General features: G+C 32.4%; 1 protein-coding gene across 1 annotated transcript; it reads right to left on the minus strand.

The window, feature by feature from the left end:
• Positions 1-8,058: 8,058 nt before the first annotated feature.
• Positions 8,059-15,685, minus strand: LOC145738183 (uncharacterized). The gene is made up of 3 exons (XM_081993042.1): positions 15,249-15,685; positions 8,765-10,018; positions 8,059-8,323 (listed from the first exon to the last, which is right to left on the minus strand). Exons 1-3 carry the CDS (start codon positions 15,260-15,262, stop codon positions 8,146-8,148), a joined length of 1,446 nt encoding a protein of 481 aa, XP_081849168.1. The 5' UTR covers positions 15,263-15,685; the 3' UTR covers positions 8,059-8,145.
• Between the last annotated feature and the right edge of the window lie 22 nt (positions 15,686-15,707).

Genomic DNA, 15,707 nt, shown 5'->3' on the forward strand with positions numbered 1-15,707 from the left:
AATCTACGTGATGACATTCTTTGTTACGAAGACAACCTCATTACTCTAAAAGGGATTGACAACACAGCTAATCTTCAAAAAACTCTTTGCTATTGCTATCTTCCTGTTGATCTAGATAACACTGTTCTGAATCACTGCTTCCATGTGGTACCAGATAATTTTCCTATACCATTCGATGGATTATTAGGGAATGATTTCGTAAAGGCTAATCAATGTGAAATTAATTATAATACTAACACTCTCTTAATCGGAGCTCATACAATTGATTTACAGCACATAGTGCAACCTATTCAAAACAGTGATGTTTTTAATAATAATCCAAAACCTAAATCAGAACTGGTGCTTAAACCTCGCTCAGAGACCATGGTGCAAATTAAAATTATAAATTCTGACTTAAACGAAGGAATCTGTGAGCACATCCAGTTGTTAGAAGACGTTTTTGTCTGTCCGAGTATTGTCAAGGTCACTAATGGCCAAATAATCACTTCGATTCTAATCTGCTCTGATAAACCTGTAGTAATATCTCAACTTGAAATACAATTAGATCCTTTGCCTAATCCAAACGATGATAATAATCACCAAGCGCAAATTAATAACAATACAATACCCATTCAACCAGACTACAAAAAATCACCGAACTATTAAGAATCGATCACCTAAATAAAGAAGAAAAGGAATCTTTGATCGAAATTTGTCATGAATACAACAACATCTTTTATCTAGAGGGAGACAAACTATCATACACTAACGCGATAATGCATGAAATTCCAATGACGTCATGTTCACCAGTTAATACAAAGACTTACCGTTATCCTGAAGTGCACAAAAAAGAGGTCAATAAGCAAATTAACAAGATGCTAGAAGACGAAATTATTCAACCATCCACGTCACCTTGGAACTCACCTGTATGGGTAGTACCTAAAAAACCAGACGCATCAGGGAAAAAGAAGTGGAGAATAGTTATTGACTATAGGAAAGTTAATGAACTCAGCATAGGGGATTCATTTCCTCTCCCCAATATTACAGACATTCTAGACCAACTAGGTCATTCAAAATATTTTACTACAATAGATCTCACCTCGGGGTTCCACCAGATTCAAATGGCTCCTCAAGACGCAGAAAAAACCGCCTTCTCTACACCAATGGGACATTATCAATTTAACAGGATGCCATTCGGACTTCGAAACGCACCTGCAACATTTCAAAGGTTGATGAACACAGTACTAACTGGAATTCAAAACATTAAGTGCTTTGTATATCTCGATGATATAGTAGTATTTTCCGACAACCTTGAAAATCACAATAAAAGGTTAATTGAAGTATTTCAGAGACTATCTGAATATAACCTTAAGATCCAACCGGACAAATGTGAGTTTTTAAGGAAGGAAGTAATGTACTTAGGGCATTTAATTACAGACGAAGGTGTCAAACCTGACGCAAACAAGGTCAAAGCTGTAAGGGAATTTCCAGTTCCAAAAAGTCCAAAAGACATCAAATCATTCCTGGGTTTAGCCGGATACTACCGAAGGTTTATCCCGAATTTCAGTAACATTACAAAACCACTAACTAAGTTACTAAAAAAGGATATTTGTTTTGCCTGGACAAGCCTTCAGCAAGACGCTTTCGAGAAACTCTAGGATGTCCTATGTTCAGAACCACTTCTTCAATATCCAGACTTCTCCAGAACGTTCTACTTAACGACTGATGCAAGTCAATATGCGATAGGGTCAGTTTTATCGCAAGGCGACCCACCAAACGATCTGCCAGTTTCATATGCAAGTCGTACTCTCAATCGTGCAGAATCCAACTATTCTGCTACAGAAAGAGAACTTTTAGCAATCGTATGGAATGTTAAACACTTTCGTCCATATCTATATGGCCGTAAGTTTACTATCTTAACTGATAACAAACCTCTAATTTGGTTATTCAACGTGAAAGATCCCAGTTCAAGACTAGTACGCTGGAGATTACTGTTAGAAGAATATGACTACGAAATCCATTATAAACCTGGAAAAAGTAATTACGTAGCTGACGCACTACACACTTTCCTAGAAAAGATCAAACATTCCTTAATAACATGCGACAATCTTAATAAAACAACTAAAGACATCACTACAACAACAAATGATATTGTAACTTTTCTCTCAACAGACTTAGAATATGGAGGGAGTAAATTTTTACAAACAATAGATTCAAAATTTAATTATGTTCAACTATTAAAAACTGAAGAAAATACATTCAACGAAATTAAATTAATCAAGGTCAATTCAAAACAGATTATATGCGTGTTTTACAAAGAACACTATTGGGAAGATTGTAGTTACGAATCTATTTTTCACCTGATCTTAAAACTACTAGAATACTTAAAGACTAAAGGAATTAATAAAATTGCCTTACCTGAAATAGGAAATAACTTTGATAAATTTAAATCTCATAAGATTAGATCAATTCTAAGATTCATATTTCGCAGTACTAAAATTGAAGTAAACATTTATAATAGATTGATATCAATACCTGATCCTGATCAAATCCCTATTATACTCACTGAAAACCATTCAAATCCGACATCGGGGCATTCAGGATTCCATAAAACTTATAACAGAGTTAAACAAAACTATAAATGGAAAAACATGAAATCAGACATACAAAATTTCATTAAAAAATGTGAATCTTGTCAAAAAAATAAATTAGTCAGGAAAAAGAATCGAGCACCTATGGAAATAACAACTACCAGCTCCAAACCTTTTGAAAAGATTTTTATTGATGTCGTCGGACCTTTACCTTTAACGGAAAATGGGAATAAATTCATATTAACACTACAGGATGATTTGAGTAAATTCTCAAGAGCTTACGCGATACCTAATCATGAAACCGAAACCATTGCCAAAAAACTTGTCGAAAACTTTATATGTACATTCGGAATTCCAATAACCATAGTATCCGACCAAGGTAGAGTCTTTACATCCAACCTTCTGAAGAATATATCTAAACTTTTAAAAATCAAACATATCAATTGTACCGCATATCATCCACAATCTAATGGGGCTTTAGAAAGAAGCCATGCAACTCTTGCCGACTACTTGAAGCATTTTATCAACGAAAATCAGACCGACTGGGACAATTGGCTTGAATTTAGCATGTTTAGTTACAACACCAGTGTTCACACTTCAACAAAATTTTCACCATATGAATTATTGTTCGGACATCAAGCTACCTTACCTTCTTCACTTACGAAACCTACGGAATTCAAATACACGTATGACGACTATTTATCTGAAATAACCTTAAAAATGCAAAAATCGCAGGAATTAGCAAGAGAAAATTTAATAAAATCAAAGGAAGTGAATAAAAGATCTTATGATAAAAAAATAAATAGTCAAGATTTTAAAGTAGGAGATGCCGTATACCTAATAAACGAACAAACCAAACTACATAGTTCAAAGAAATTAACTTCAAATTATAAGGGTCCTTACAAGATAATAGAAAAAAACTCTCCAGTAAACTATACAATTAAAGTAAAATCTAAGAAACAAAAGGTGCATGCGAATAGGCTAAAATTAGCTTTTGTTACAGAATCCTAGTATGGGAACTTCGTCCTAGCAACCAAACGCTATACGAGACGACGGAATTACCATCATCAGGAATCTATTACGATCAAATAGCAAACATAAAATTTATAGAAAACTCATGGGAAATCATAACTTATCTAGACCTAGAAGTAATTAACAATAAACTAGACTTTATCGAAAGTACATACGGTAAAACTAGATTATTATGTCAACATGAAAAATTAAATATTCTAGCAATATGCAAAACAGGACTGAAAATTCTAGAGAAAATAATACCATCTTTGTACAATCAGGAACAAACCTTAAAATCACTTACGCGTACTGATAGAACAAAAAGGGCACTAATAGATATAGCTGGTACCGTTTTCAAAACATTATTTGGAACTCTAGACGCTAAAGATGGAGAATACTATGATACAGCTATTAATAAGGTAAATTCTAATGAAAAAGAGTTACTTAACCTCTTAAAATAACAATCGCATGTAGTACAAACAACTATTGCCAATTTTAACGCTACTGTATCAAGTCTAAATGATGATAGAACTATCCTTAATAAAAATCTAAAGAAAATAGAAATCGCTCTCGAAAAATCTAGCCATGGGGTTTCAACTTAGAACTAAAACAGTCAATAGAAGAGCAGCTTTCACTAATTGAAATAATGGTAAATCAGCTAGAAACCGAATTTTCTGCTATCATTAATGCAATCCTATTTGCTAAATCTAATATATTGCACCCTTTTGTCATGACACCTATACAATTGATTAAAGAATTAAGAACTACGATACCTCATCTCCGAGGAACATCTTTTGTACTACCTTTAGAGGATGACTTTGCGTATCAATTACTGGAACACATTTCAATTCATACCTACTACAAATCAAAACGTATCATATTTGTAATTTCCAACCCATTGGTTAATCTAAACGTTTTTCCTCTTTATCATTTGATTCCCCTACCTATACTAAAGGGTCATGGTAATATGATCTTCATACTACCTACAGTCGAATATCTAGCTATATCCGAGGATAAAAGCTCCTACGTTATCCTAAAATCAACAGATTTATGTAAACCTGCAAACAAATTTCTTATCTGTCCAAACCCAGATCCTTACTTTAGTTCTCACATAAGACCTATTTGCGAAACCAAAATTCTATTTCACCCAACATCAATTCCGTTAGAATGCGATACTCGAATCACTTCAACACCAGCCGAGATATGGCAAAAACTAAAATCTTCCATTAGTTGGATCTATGTTTTACCATCCCAAACCGATGTTACAGTCACTTGTAGCGGATCGCAATCTGCAAACTTTTTGCTTAATGGGACTGGATTAATCTCAACAAAGAATAACTGTAAATTATATACGAGTTCGACCAAATTAGTTTCAGAAACCACACATTTTGAAAGCCCATATAAGGCAATAGTTCCAGATTTTGAAATTGATATTGATAATTGTTGCGATCAATATCAAAAGAAATTAAATAAAACTTCAATTGAATTTTTGTCAATTCCGCCGGTTGCCTTAAATAAAGAATCACTAAACATCGCAAGTCAAAAGTTAAATCACATTGACAATACTATTGACCAACTCTCAAAGGAAAGCGTTTTTTCAAAAGTTGTCAACAATTCGTATTTTTCTTATATATTTCTTAGTATTGTTAAAATAATATTAGTTTACTTAGGCTATAGAATATGTAGAAGATGTTGTAAGAAACGGCGCAATAACAAGGAAAATGATAGTGAAAGTAATAAGTGTTGCGGTATGATAAGCAATTATTTAACTTTTAACATAAATAAAAGATCCAATAAAGTTAAGGATATAGCAATAGAACTAGACGATATTCGCAATGAATCATCTACAAGTGAAATTGAATCAACCAAAAAGGAGTCGACTCCTTTAAGACGTAGCCTTAGATTAAGTAAACTTAAGGATAAGATATAGACGATAATATTTACACCCAAAATATGTTATTGTAACAAATTTTATGCACATTAGTTTATAAAATTTATTCTAAGGGAGGAAGTGTAATGTACCAAATTGATCATATCTATAGAAATATTGACTAGGGTGATTCAACTCTAGATTAAGTTGTTATCGAGTTGTACTAAATTAGGTTGTTGTTATCATTACGTTCTAATCAGGGTCTCACGATTAATTTCGCATTAGTACTATTTATTGTAAAATCAAATAGTCATAAGAATCACAGATAAGATAGTTCTGTATTTCAACCCCCAATTATCATAACGATAGTAGTAACAAACAATCATCAAATAATTAGTACCCTAGTATAAATATGCTCGGAAATAACTATTAACGAGAATTATATCTTAAAACTTAACAGAGTCCACAACTACATCTCGTGAGAGACATTTTTGTAACTTAGCAATAAAGTATAGTGATTAAGTGACCCTACGACTACTTTCTTTCTTCCTGCATCAGGGCTCATTACAGTAGTAGTGTTTTTAGTAGCTGTGTTAATTATTGTACGGAGTGTTTTAAAGTGTTAATAAATTTATTAATTGTTCAGTTAAGTTGACTTTGTGTAAACCCACGGGAAAATCGTAACAATATCTATGTCAATCATAAAATGTATCATTCTATAAATGTTCAACTGGTGAGTTGTATTGGAAATATAAAATGAGCAATAAAAAGTTGGATTTTTTTTTTTAAAGTTATTAAATTTTTAGAGAAAGATGCCCAATATATTTGGTTTTTTATATTTTCTTTCATATTTTCAATTAAAAAATTCTCAACTTTTTGGTAATTGTTGTGTAAATCCTTTAATATTATATTACATTACAAGATAAGTATTAACCTTTTTGTGGTTTTTATGTGGCGTTAGATTTGTGATGACCAAGTAAGGATTCTGAATGTTATCTCCCGCAATCCAGGAAGTATTCATGATAGTAGAATTTGGCAGGAGTCTAATGTTTATCGCACAATACACGAATTGTATCAACACTTTCCAAATAGATTCTATCTACTCGGTGATTCCGGTTAGTGTTATAAAATAATGATTCATTAAGCACATTTTTTTTTCTCATTTGCTTCAGGTTATCCATTACGTCCTTGGCTTTTAACACCAGTGCTTAATCCAGGTTCACCACAGGAAAGATTTAATAATGCACATACAAGTATAAGGAGCCTAATTGAAAGATGTAATGGTGTATTGAAGAATCGATTTAGATGCCTTATTAAACATAGAATTCTGCATTACAGCCCACAAAAAGCATCTCAGATTATAAATGCTTGTGTTGTATTACACAATATTTGTATTCAGAACAACATACAATTAACACTAGATGATAATGAAGAAAATATAGATAATAATATAGAATTAGGTGTACTTAAATCAAGCAGTAGTCCAAGGTGATCAAGGAGTTCAAAATAGGGATTTAGCTGCAGGTGGCAGCCCTAAGGCAGCACATAATTGACAATTATTTCACGTAGTTTTGTAATAAAATGTTTACTTTTTTGTTATAAAATGTACTTCAATATATTGGTAATTCAAAGAAAACAACGTCGAATTCATTTATAACATAATATAGTATATTAAACAGCAGATTATTAAAAATATCAGTAAAAAACAACTTATAACCTATAACAACTCTACTATAACTAAATAATTACTACTACGTCATTTTGGCAATGACTTGATTGATGAATTAATTTCCTTCAATTCATCTCGAATGCTTTCTAATATCTCAAGCTTTTTTACCCTGTATTTCTTGGTTTCTCTTGCTTGTTCTTCAGCTCTTTGAAGTAATCTGGCTGACTGCTTCTGAGCTTCACTAAGTCTAGCAATTTTGGTGGAACCAGTGGTTCTTATTTTTCTCTTTTGTGGGTGATTTCTTATGGCAAATATATGATCTAAACATAATTTAATTATATATTAATTTCAATATCATTACTTTGTAAAGCTCACCATGATCTAGATACTGACTGCACCAATTACATAGATTTTTTTTCTATTAGAGTTATAACATGAGAAAGGTAACCGTTTAATTTTAAATTTGTAGAGTAATTTTATTATTACTTCTGAGTACCTATATGTAATTGATGCCTTCAAGAAAAATTTATTTATACATATTACTATATTTTCAATAAACCACTGCATGCTTTCAATGAGCTATTAGGAACTAGGAAGATTAATATTTTGAAAAAGTATAACATCAGTTGGCGATTTAGACAATGACTTTCATGATTTCATGAAGTACTAATTATGTATTATATATGTTGGGTTCTTCTTCTTATGAAGCACTTTTTAAAAAAAATTATTTATTTCAAGAAATCACTTAATTATATTGGAATAATAAAATAATGGTACTATTAACTACTTATGCAAAAGTTTAATATTAATAGACGCGATTTTTACACTACACCTCTAATTTATAATATTAGCCTATGCTGACACAGCTTGATTGCACAATTTTGCTATAGCTATGGTTTTGTAATTGGAACACGATTTCCGTTTAGCTGAGTTGGCAATCTTATGGGTCAGTGTCCGTCTCTGGTGGGTGACCATGATATAACAGCTCCCCTTTTTAGGAAAAAGTTGTAGCCATGCAACAACTTTTATGGATTAGCTTGAAGTTCCAAGGATTCATCAAAAGATGGTTCTGGGTGGATACTAGTCCTTCTTCTTGGTAATAGCTTCTTCCATTGGGTTTGTTTTAACTCGCTGCGTTCAGATCTTGGAGATGGCGGTGGTCCACTGTTTCCGGTTAGGCAAAGTTTAGGGTACTTCTTTTTCCTGCATTTGCATAAGATGAGTACAACAAGAATTAATACAATAATTACAATTGAAGCGGTGGTAAACCAATGATAATGTTTAGTGACAAAAGGTTCTTGAATGATTTTGTCCAATTCTTCCGAGTATTGGTTTAATCTGTGTTGAGCCACGCTTAAATCGTCGTAATTGATTTTGCTTAATTTTAAAGGCTTCAAATCAGGGACATTGTATCGTTCTGGTAAATGGTTACAGCATTCGTAGGGGATCTTAACAGGATGGCTTTGATATGTAATGTTTTTGAAGTTTTGAACGAGATATTTCGAATGGATTCTGGTACTTCCAATGAAGGCATTGCAATTAGGTTGGAGTTTGATGATTGAATTCGTCTTCAGTATCTGCGACTCTGGATTTCGGTTTCCGCATCTTATAGTGACAGGTAGTGGTTCGGAGATTGTTACTAACCATAAGTTGTAGTCAATTTCTTGAACGTTGTAGTCTGTAGCGGCTAGAATTGATGTTTGGCATGTCCTTGGAAGAATTTTCTGTTGCCGTAACAGTTGTGCTTCACATATAGCATCGCTGTCAATTGGATACTGGAGTATGTTTGAGCAAATTTTCAGTCTTGTCTGAAGGTTTTTACAGCTTTCTAAATTTTGAAGTGATACGTACAATAAAGAATCATCATCTCTCGCGATATATCTTTGCGTTGTTGGAAGAATGTGAAAGAAACCTGTACGATTATCCAAAATTGGGATGGGAAATGTTTTATAAAGTGTATAGGTTTCAGGTTCTACTAAGGGTATAAGAAGAACGAATACAACTTGATTTTCGGATTGATAGGCTTCTAACTCAATTATATCAAGATACTTAGCAACACTTGAAGTATAAGTTGGTAAGGGAAAATTATTTCTAGTTAAAGTTCTTGAAATTTCCTGGAGAGAAGTGATTAAATCGATAGGAGTGATTATTGAGCTGTGCAAGATTCTTAAACGAGCAAAAGTGATGGCATTTAAAATATCATCAAGATAGTTTTCCAAAAATACATAGCTTTCCATTAATGATTGGCAAAAATTCAATACTTTTACTTGTGCCTCATAAAAAGCTACATCATCGGAAATTCTGTTTAGTGCATTCTGAATTGTTACAATGTTTTCGTTGAAATTTTTCTCGTCTATCTGAAATTGCTGAATAGTAGAATTAAAGTTTCTTAGAACGGAACTTGTAACCGATATTTGGTTCTTAAGTAATTGTTCTATTTCACGTTCGTCGCGTGTAACTTTATTAATGCATTCATTAAAATATTCGCCATCAGCGTAATCCAAGTTTCCGGTAATAGATTTAAAAATACTACCTATGCCATTGACTAAACCTCGTTTACTACGAAAAGCGTAATTGTTTGTATCAGCTAGAATTTCTTTATATTTTTGTTCTACTGATGTTGCAGTTTGTCTGATAAGACTAACATGAGTTTGAATTTCAACTTTAAATGATGTCATACGAGGTGAAGGATCGTCAAACAATGTTATTAATTTATCGAGTATCTTATTATTGTCACGTATAGTATTTCGAATCTCGTGAAGGTCTTTGTATACAAGAAGCGTCCATTTGTCATTTGATATTTTGACTGTACCTGCTTCATGGTAAAATATTCCTATCGTATTATTAATTGGTGATATGTTGAATTGAGCGATGACTTGCGATGTAATTCCGAGGAATCTGGAAAGAAAAACTAATCATAGAATGGTTTCATTCTGTCAAAGTTTATTTTTGAAAGTGAATTAGTATCTAAATTTCTAACTTTAGCTGATGTTTCATAAACTTCAATAATTTCGAACGGACCATTAAATTTATTATGGGACTTGTCTTTAATTTGAGATTCTTTTACATACACTTTATCACCTACTTTATATTCAGGGACATTTCTGGTTATTAAATTATCGAATCTCACCTTAGCTTTTTCTTTTTGCGCGATTGATCTTGATCTTGCTATTTTGTAATAGTGTTCCATACGATTATTTAGGTCTCGAATGTATTTTGAGATTAGTTCTTTTTGATTGTAAAGTGTTTCAGGAGGTCTAATAGACGTATGTCCGAATAATAATTCGTAAGGACTGAAACCATGAGTTTTATTTTTTGTGTTGTTATAAGAAATTACAGCATATGGAAGAATATTAAAAGCATGTTCATCGGGATGTTCTGTTTTGTGGATATTTATCATTTCATTTAATGTAGCATGAAATCTTTCTAACGAACCGTTAGATTGAGGATGACTAACGCTTGAAAAAGTTAATTTTATTTCAAAAAGACGGCAAAGGTCTCTTAAGAGGACGTTATCAAATTCTCTGCCACGATCACAATGTATTCTTAAAGGAGTTCCATAGTGTTGGAAAAATACTAATAAAGTATTCGCAACATTTGAAGCTTTCTTATCAGATAGAGGATAAGCTTGAGTGAATTTTGTTAATTCATCACGAATGGTCAGTGCGTAATTGCGAGTAGGATATTCAAACAGATCGATGTTAATTCGTTCAAAAGGTGTTTTTTTTTGGTGTCTCTGTGACGACTAAAGGTGTACTAAGATTTTTCCTACAAATTTTCACTTTTTGACAAATTTCGCAACTTTTAATTAACTTTTCGACATCCTTGGTTAAACCTGGCCAATTATATTTTTCTTTAATTCGCTTAATAGTTTCATTTATACCTCGATGTAAGTTGTTTTTTCCACTATGGTATTGCTCCAAAATGATTGGAATTTGGTCATCGTCTGGGGTTCTGACAATATTTTGGCATATTTTCAAATGAACATCTTTGTCGGCCAAAATAAAACATAGAATTTCAGTTATAGGTAACTGTAAATTATTTTCTATACAATATGTTTTATTAGGTTCAAATTTTTCACGATCTTTATATAAAGTTAAAAAGAGAATTGGAACTACGGAGTCATTATCGTAAGGTAGTGGTATTATGAAATATTTACGATCTTTGACACTTTTACTAGAAACAATATTAATCGTTTTAGATTGAAAGTCGAAATCTTTTTCTAGTATATCGTCAATGATTTTCTCATGCAGTTCTTCGAGTTTATTTCGCCAAAAGAATGTAACGATGTTTTTGTGAGATTTATCTAAAAGTTGTAAATTAGATATTTCTATTTTTGAGTAGTCATTCATAGATGTGGTTTTATATAAATGCGTAAATGTATTGTATTCGTTAGTTATTTCTTCGACATTCATAAAACTGTTGTCTTCAAAAGGTGGATCTTCATTATTAATAGATGGTCCAGCTTCTTCGTTTAAAGCAAAATTTCGAACTTTTGAGTGAAATTTCACACATTCTTGAAAATGATTAACTCTTATTCTTGATAATGCATCAGCGTTGTTATTGATTCTTCCGGGTTTGTATTCGATTTTATAATCATATTCCTCTAACTTTAGACGCCAACGTGCTAAGCGACTTCCGGGGTCTTTAATGGAAAAGAGCCATGTTAAAGGACGATGATCGGTAATGAGAATGAATTTACGACCAAAAAGATATGGACGAAAATGTTTTACTGCCCATACAATTGCGAGGAGTTCTCTTTCAATTGTGGAATATTTTGTTTCAGCACTACATAGAGTTCTTGAGGCGTAAGCAATTGGTAAATCTTTTCCAACAGGACCTTGGGATAAAACGGCACCTATCGCAAAGGAGCTTGCGTCTGTTGTAAGCAAAAATGTTTCGTCAAAATTGGGATAAATCAAAATGGGATTTGAAGTTAAAGCTTTTCTCAATGTGTTAAAAGAGTTTACACATTCTTCATCAAAATGGAAAGTAACATCTTTTTGAAGTAATTTAGTTAATGGTTTAGAAATCTTTGCGAAATTAGGGATGAATCGTCGGTAGTAACCGGAAAGACCTAAGAATGATTTTATTTCTTTAGGTGAAGTAGGGACTGGGAATTTTTCAATGCATTTAATTTTGTCTGGATTGGGTTTTACACCATGTTGAGTAATAAGGTGTCCAAGATAAGCTACTTCTTTCCTTAAAAATTCACATTTGTCTGGTTGAATTTTTAAGTTTGCGTTACGTAGACGTTTAAAGACTTCCGTTAATCTGGTAATGTGTTCGTGAATAGTTGGTGAATAGACAATAATGTCATCCATGTAAACTAGACATCGTTCATTTTGAATGCCTAAAAGAATGTTGTCCATGACGCGTTGGAAAGTGGACGGTGCATTCTTGAGTCCGAATGGCATACGAACAAATTCGTAAAGACCATTTTCAACTGAAAAAGCTGTTTTTGAAATGTCTTTAGGATCTACTTCAATCTGGTGAAAACCAGAGGCAAGGTCGAGTGTTGTGAAATATTCACACTTACCTAATTGGTCTAGTAAATCAGAAATATTTGGCAGTGGGTATTTGTCGTCAACTGTCAGTTCGTTAAGTTTGCGGTAGTCTATTACAACTCGCCACTTTTGTTTTCCAGAAGCGTCTAGCTTCTTTGGGACAACCCATACAGGGGAAGACCATGGAGATGTAGAATGACGAATAATACCTTGATCAAGCATTTTATTAATTTGAGATTTTACTTCCTCTTTATGAATTTGCGGGTATCTATAAGATTTTGAAAATACAGGTCTGGCACCATTAGTTTCGATTGAGTGTTTTATCTCACTAGTGAAAGATAAGATGTCGCCATCTAAATAGAATATATCGGAAAATTCAAGACAAAGTTCAGTAATTGCACATTTTTCTTCGTCATTAAGATGATCTGTTCTAAGTTGCTTTTTTATTAGCGCGTGTCTGTCTTGTGGTTGGTCAGTATAATTATCGGGATTCAAAGAATAAGCAAGTTCGTTGTTCTTACATTCCGGGACAAATGGTTCTATAATTATGTCTGAAAACTCGACAGTTTTATTAATTACGTTAGCATTTATAACAGATGTAAGAAATTCACCTTGTTCATTGACTTTAACTAAGGCGTTAGGTAATCGGACCTTATCTTTTTCTTGGGCATAGAGAATTGCACTTGTATTAGCTAGATTGCATTTTAATTTGCATATTTTTTCGATTCGGCCTTCGATAGAAATTTTATTATTACATTTTTTATTGCAAAAATTGTTCTCTTGACTTTGATAAGGAGAGTTTGAAATTGAATTGTTACTTGAATCATTAGTTACTTTATGTAAAGGAATAGTTTTAAAATTTGTAATAAGTTGTTTTGATTTTAAATCGACAATACAATTATAGTGATCTAGAAAATCTAAACCTATTATACCATCAAAATCAATATCCAAATCGTAGATATAAACTTTATGATCACTTCCAGCTACAAAAGGTATACAAACAGATTCAGTAATTAAAATTTTTTGATCTGTTATTCCTTGAACTGTTATATGTTCGGGATTTCTACGAGAATAATTTTTCACTGTGTTTGCTTTAAATATTGAGATTCCTGCTCCGGTATCAATAAGTAATTTAAATGTTTGCGAAGCGTCGTAAATATAATAAAGATTTTTTGAGTTCACTGTTAGTAGTGGACTTAAAGAAACTGTTGTTCCGGGAAGTTCATGTTCGGGTTCATGTCGTCGAAATTCAATGTTTGAAGTTGAGATTGGATTTGTGAAACTGGGTTTGAGATTGTAGAATTTTCTGGGGGATGGTTGCTTGACGTAGCAATCTGAAAATCCTGACTGCTTTCAGTTTCATGGGAATATGATGTGTCAACAAGATTTTCATTTATTTGGTACAATTCATTATTTGGGAGTTGATGAAACGTTTCAGTTTCAATTTGTTCATTAAATGATTGATTAGGAAAATCTTCATATTGGACATGTAAAGTTCTTTGTGCCCCATTAGAATTAAAAGGACGTTGATACGAATTTGATCTAGGTTGAAAATTACTTTCATTAGGGGTAAAATTAGTTGGTCGATTTGAGTGTGCGTTATTATTATTATTATTAATAATAGGTCGCTGCATAGGAGAAGAGTTTGTTCTTTGATCAAAAACTGGTCTTTGAAAATTATGGTTAAATTGGTTAAATTGTGGAGGTCTTTGATTTGATGTTTGTCTACATTGACTTGAAATATGACCAGATCGGCCACAATTGTTACATCTGGGAATCGAATTGGGTTTGGTTTGTGGTTTAGGATTTTGAGTTAATCTACTTGATTTTTGTTGTTCAAAATAAGACAATTGAAGTTCTCTTCGAATTCTGCTTTGAGCTTCTAATAAAGTTTGTGGATTACTAGCACGAATTAATTGTCCTAAGCGAAAATCTAAACCAGTTAATAAAGCGTTCAATGCCATAGTTTCTATTAAACTAGTTTGAGCATCTTTTTGTTGTCTAGATAAGCCTGATTTTTGAATATTAGCAAGTAATTTTGAATTTAATACTTGAAGTCGATTATAAAATGTAAGGGGTGATTCGTTTGGCAATTGTTTTAATCTTTGTAAATCTTGAATTAGCGATGAGAGATCTCTTGAGTCTCCAAAATGTAAGTTTAGTAAATGTTTAAGTTCTGCATAAGTTCCTGGATTTCTAGAACTTATTAATTGAGCGGCTCTACCTCTCATTTTATTTTTTATGTGAATTAAAAGAAAAACTTTCTGTTGTGTTGTGGCCATATTAAAAGCACAATCACAAGCATCAATAAAATTTCCTAGAAAGATTTGATCACCATCAAATTCAGGAATAATTGAAAAAATTTCTGATAGTTTGTAAGGTTCTACTTCTACAACTGTTGCTGTTGTATCTGGCATTTTGATATGTTAAGATAATTTTTTTTTTTTTTTATAACTAGTATTAAAATTGTTTTTAGTTTAAGTTTACTTTCTTATAGCTTAAACCAAAGATAGGATAGGGTATTAATAGTTTGGTGTAAGGAAATGCGATATTTGGAAAATCGAACAGTTTCACACAAAAATGTAAAATTGTAAAGTAAATCGAGATGATTCCTTACTTACATAAAAATTAACATTCCGTCGTGTTCTCGCTGCTGCTACTGGACTTTCCGGACGTAGTTTTCACGAGTGATGATCGGATTGCTTCTGACTTCTGAGTCTGAGGTTCTTTTCTTCGTTAAGGGATTGGAATCCGCCGTTACTAGTTAGAATACTCGTGTTCTAGCAACGTTTACGAATCCTACTGCGACTGCGCCAATTTGTTGGGTTCTTCTTCTTATGAAGCACTTTTTAAAAAAAATTATTTATTTCAAGAAATCACTTAATTATATTGGAATAATAAAATAATGGTACTATTAACTACTTATGCAAAAGTTTAATATTAATAGACGCGATTTTTACACTACACCTCTAATTTATAATATTAGCCTATGCTGACACAGCTTGATTGCACAATTTTGCTATAGCTATGGTTTTGTAATTGGAACACGATTTCCGTTTAGCTGAGTTGGCAATCTTATG

Source organism: Ips typographus, linkage group LG15, assembly GCF_016097725.1.
Source record: "Ips typographus isolate SLU linkage group LG15, UJ_Ityp_2.0, whole genome shotgun sequence".
NCBI lineage: Eukaryota > Metazoa > Arthropoda > Insecta > Coleoptera > Curculionidae > Ips > Ips typographus.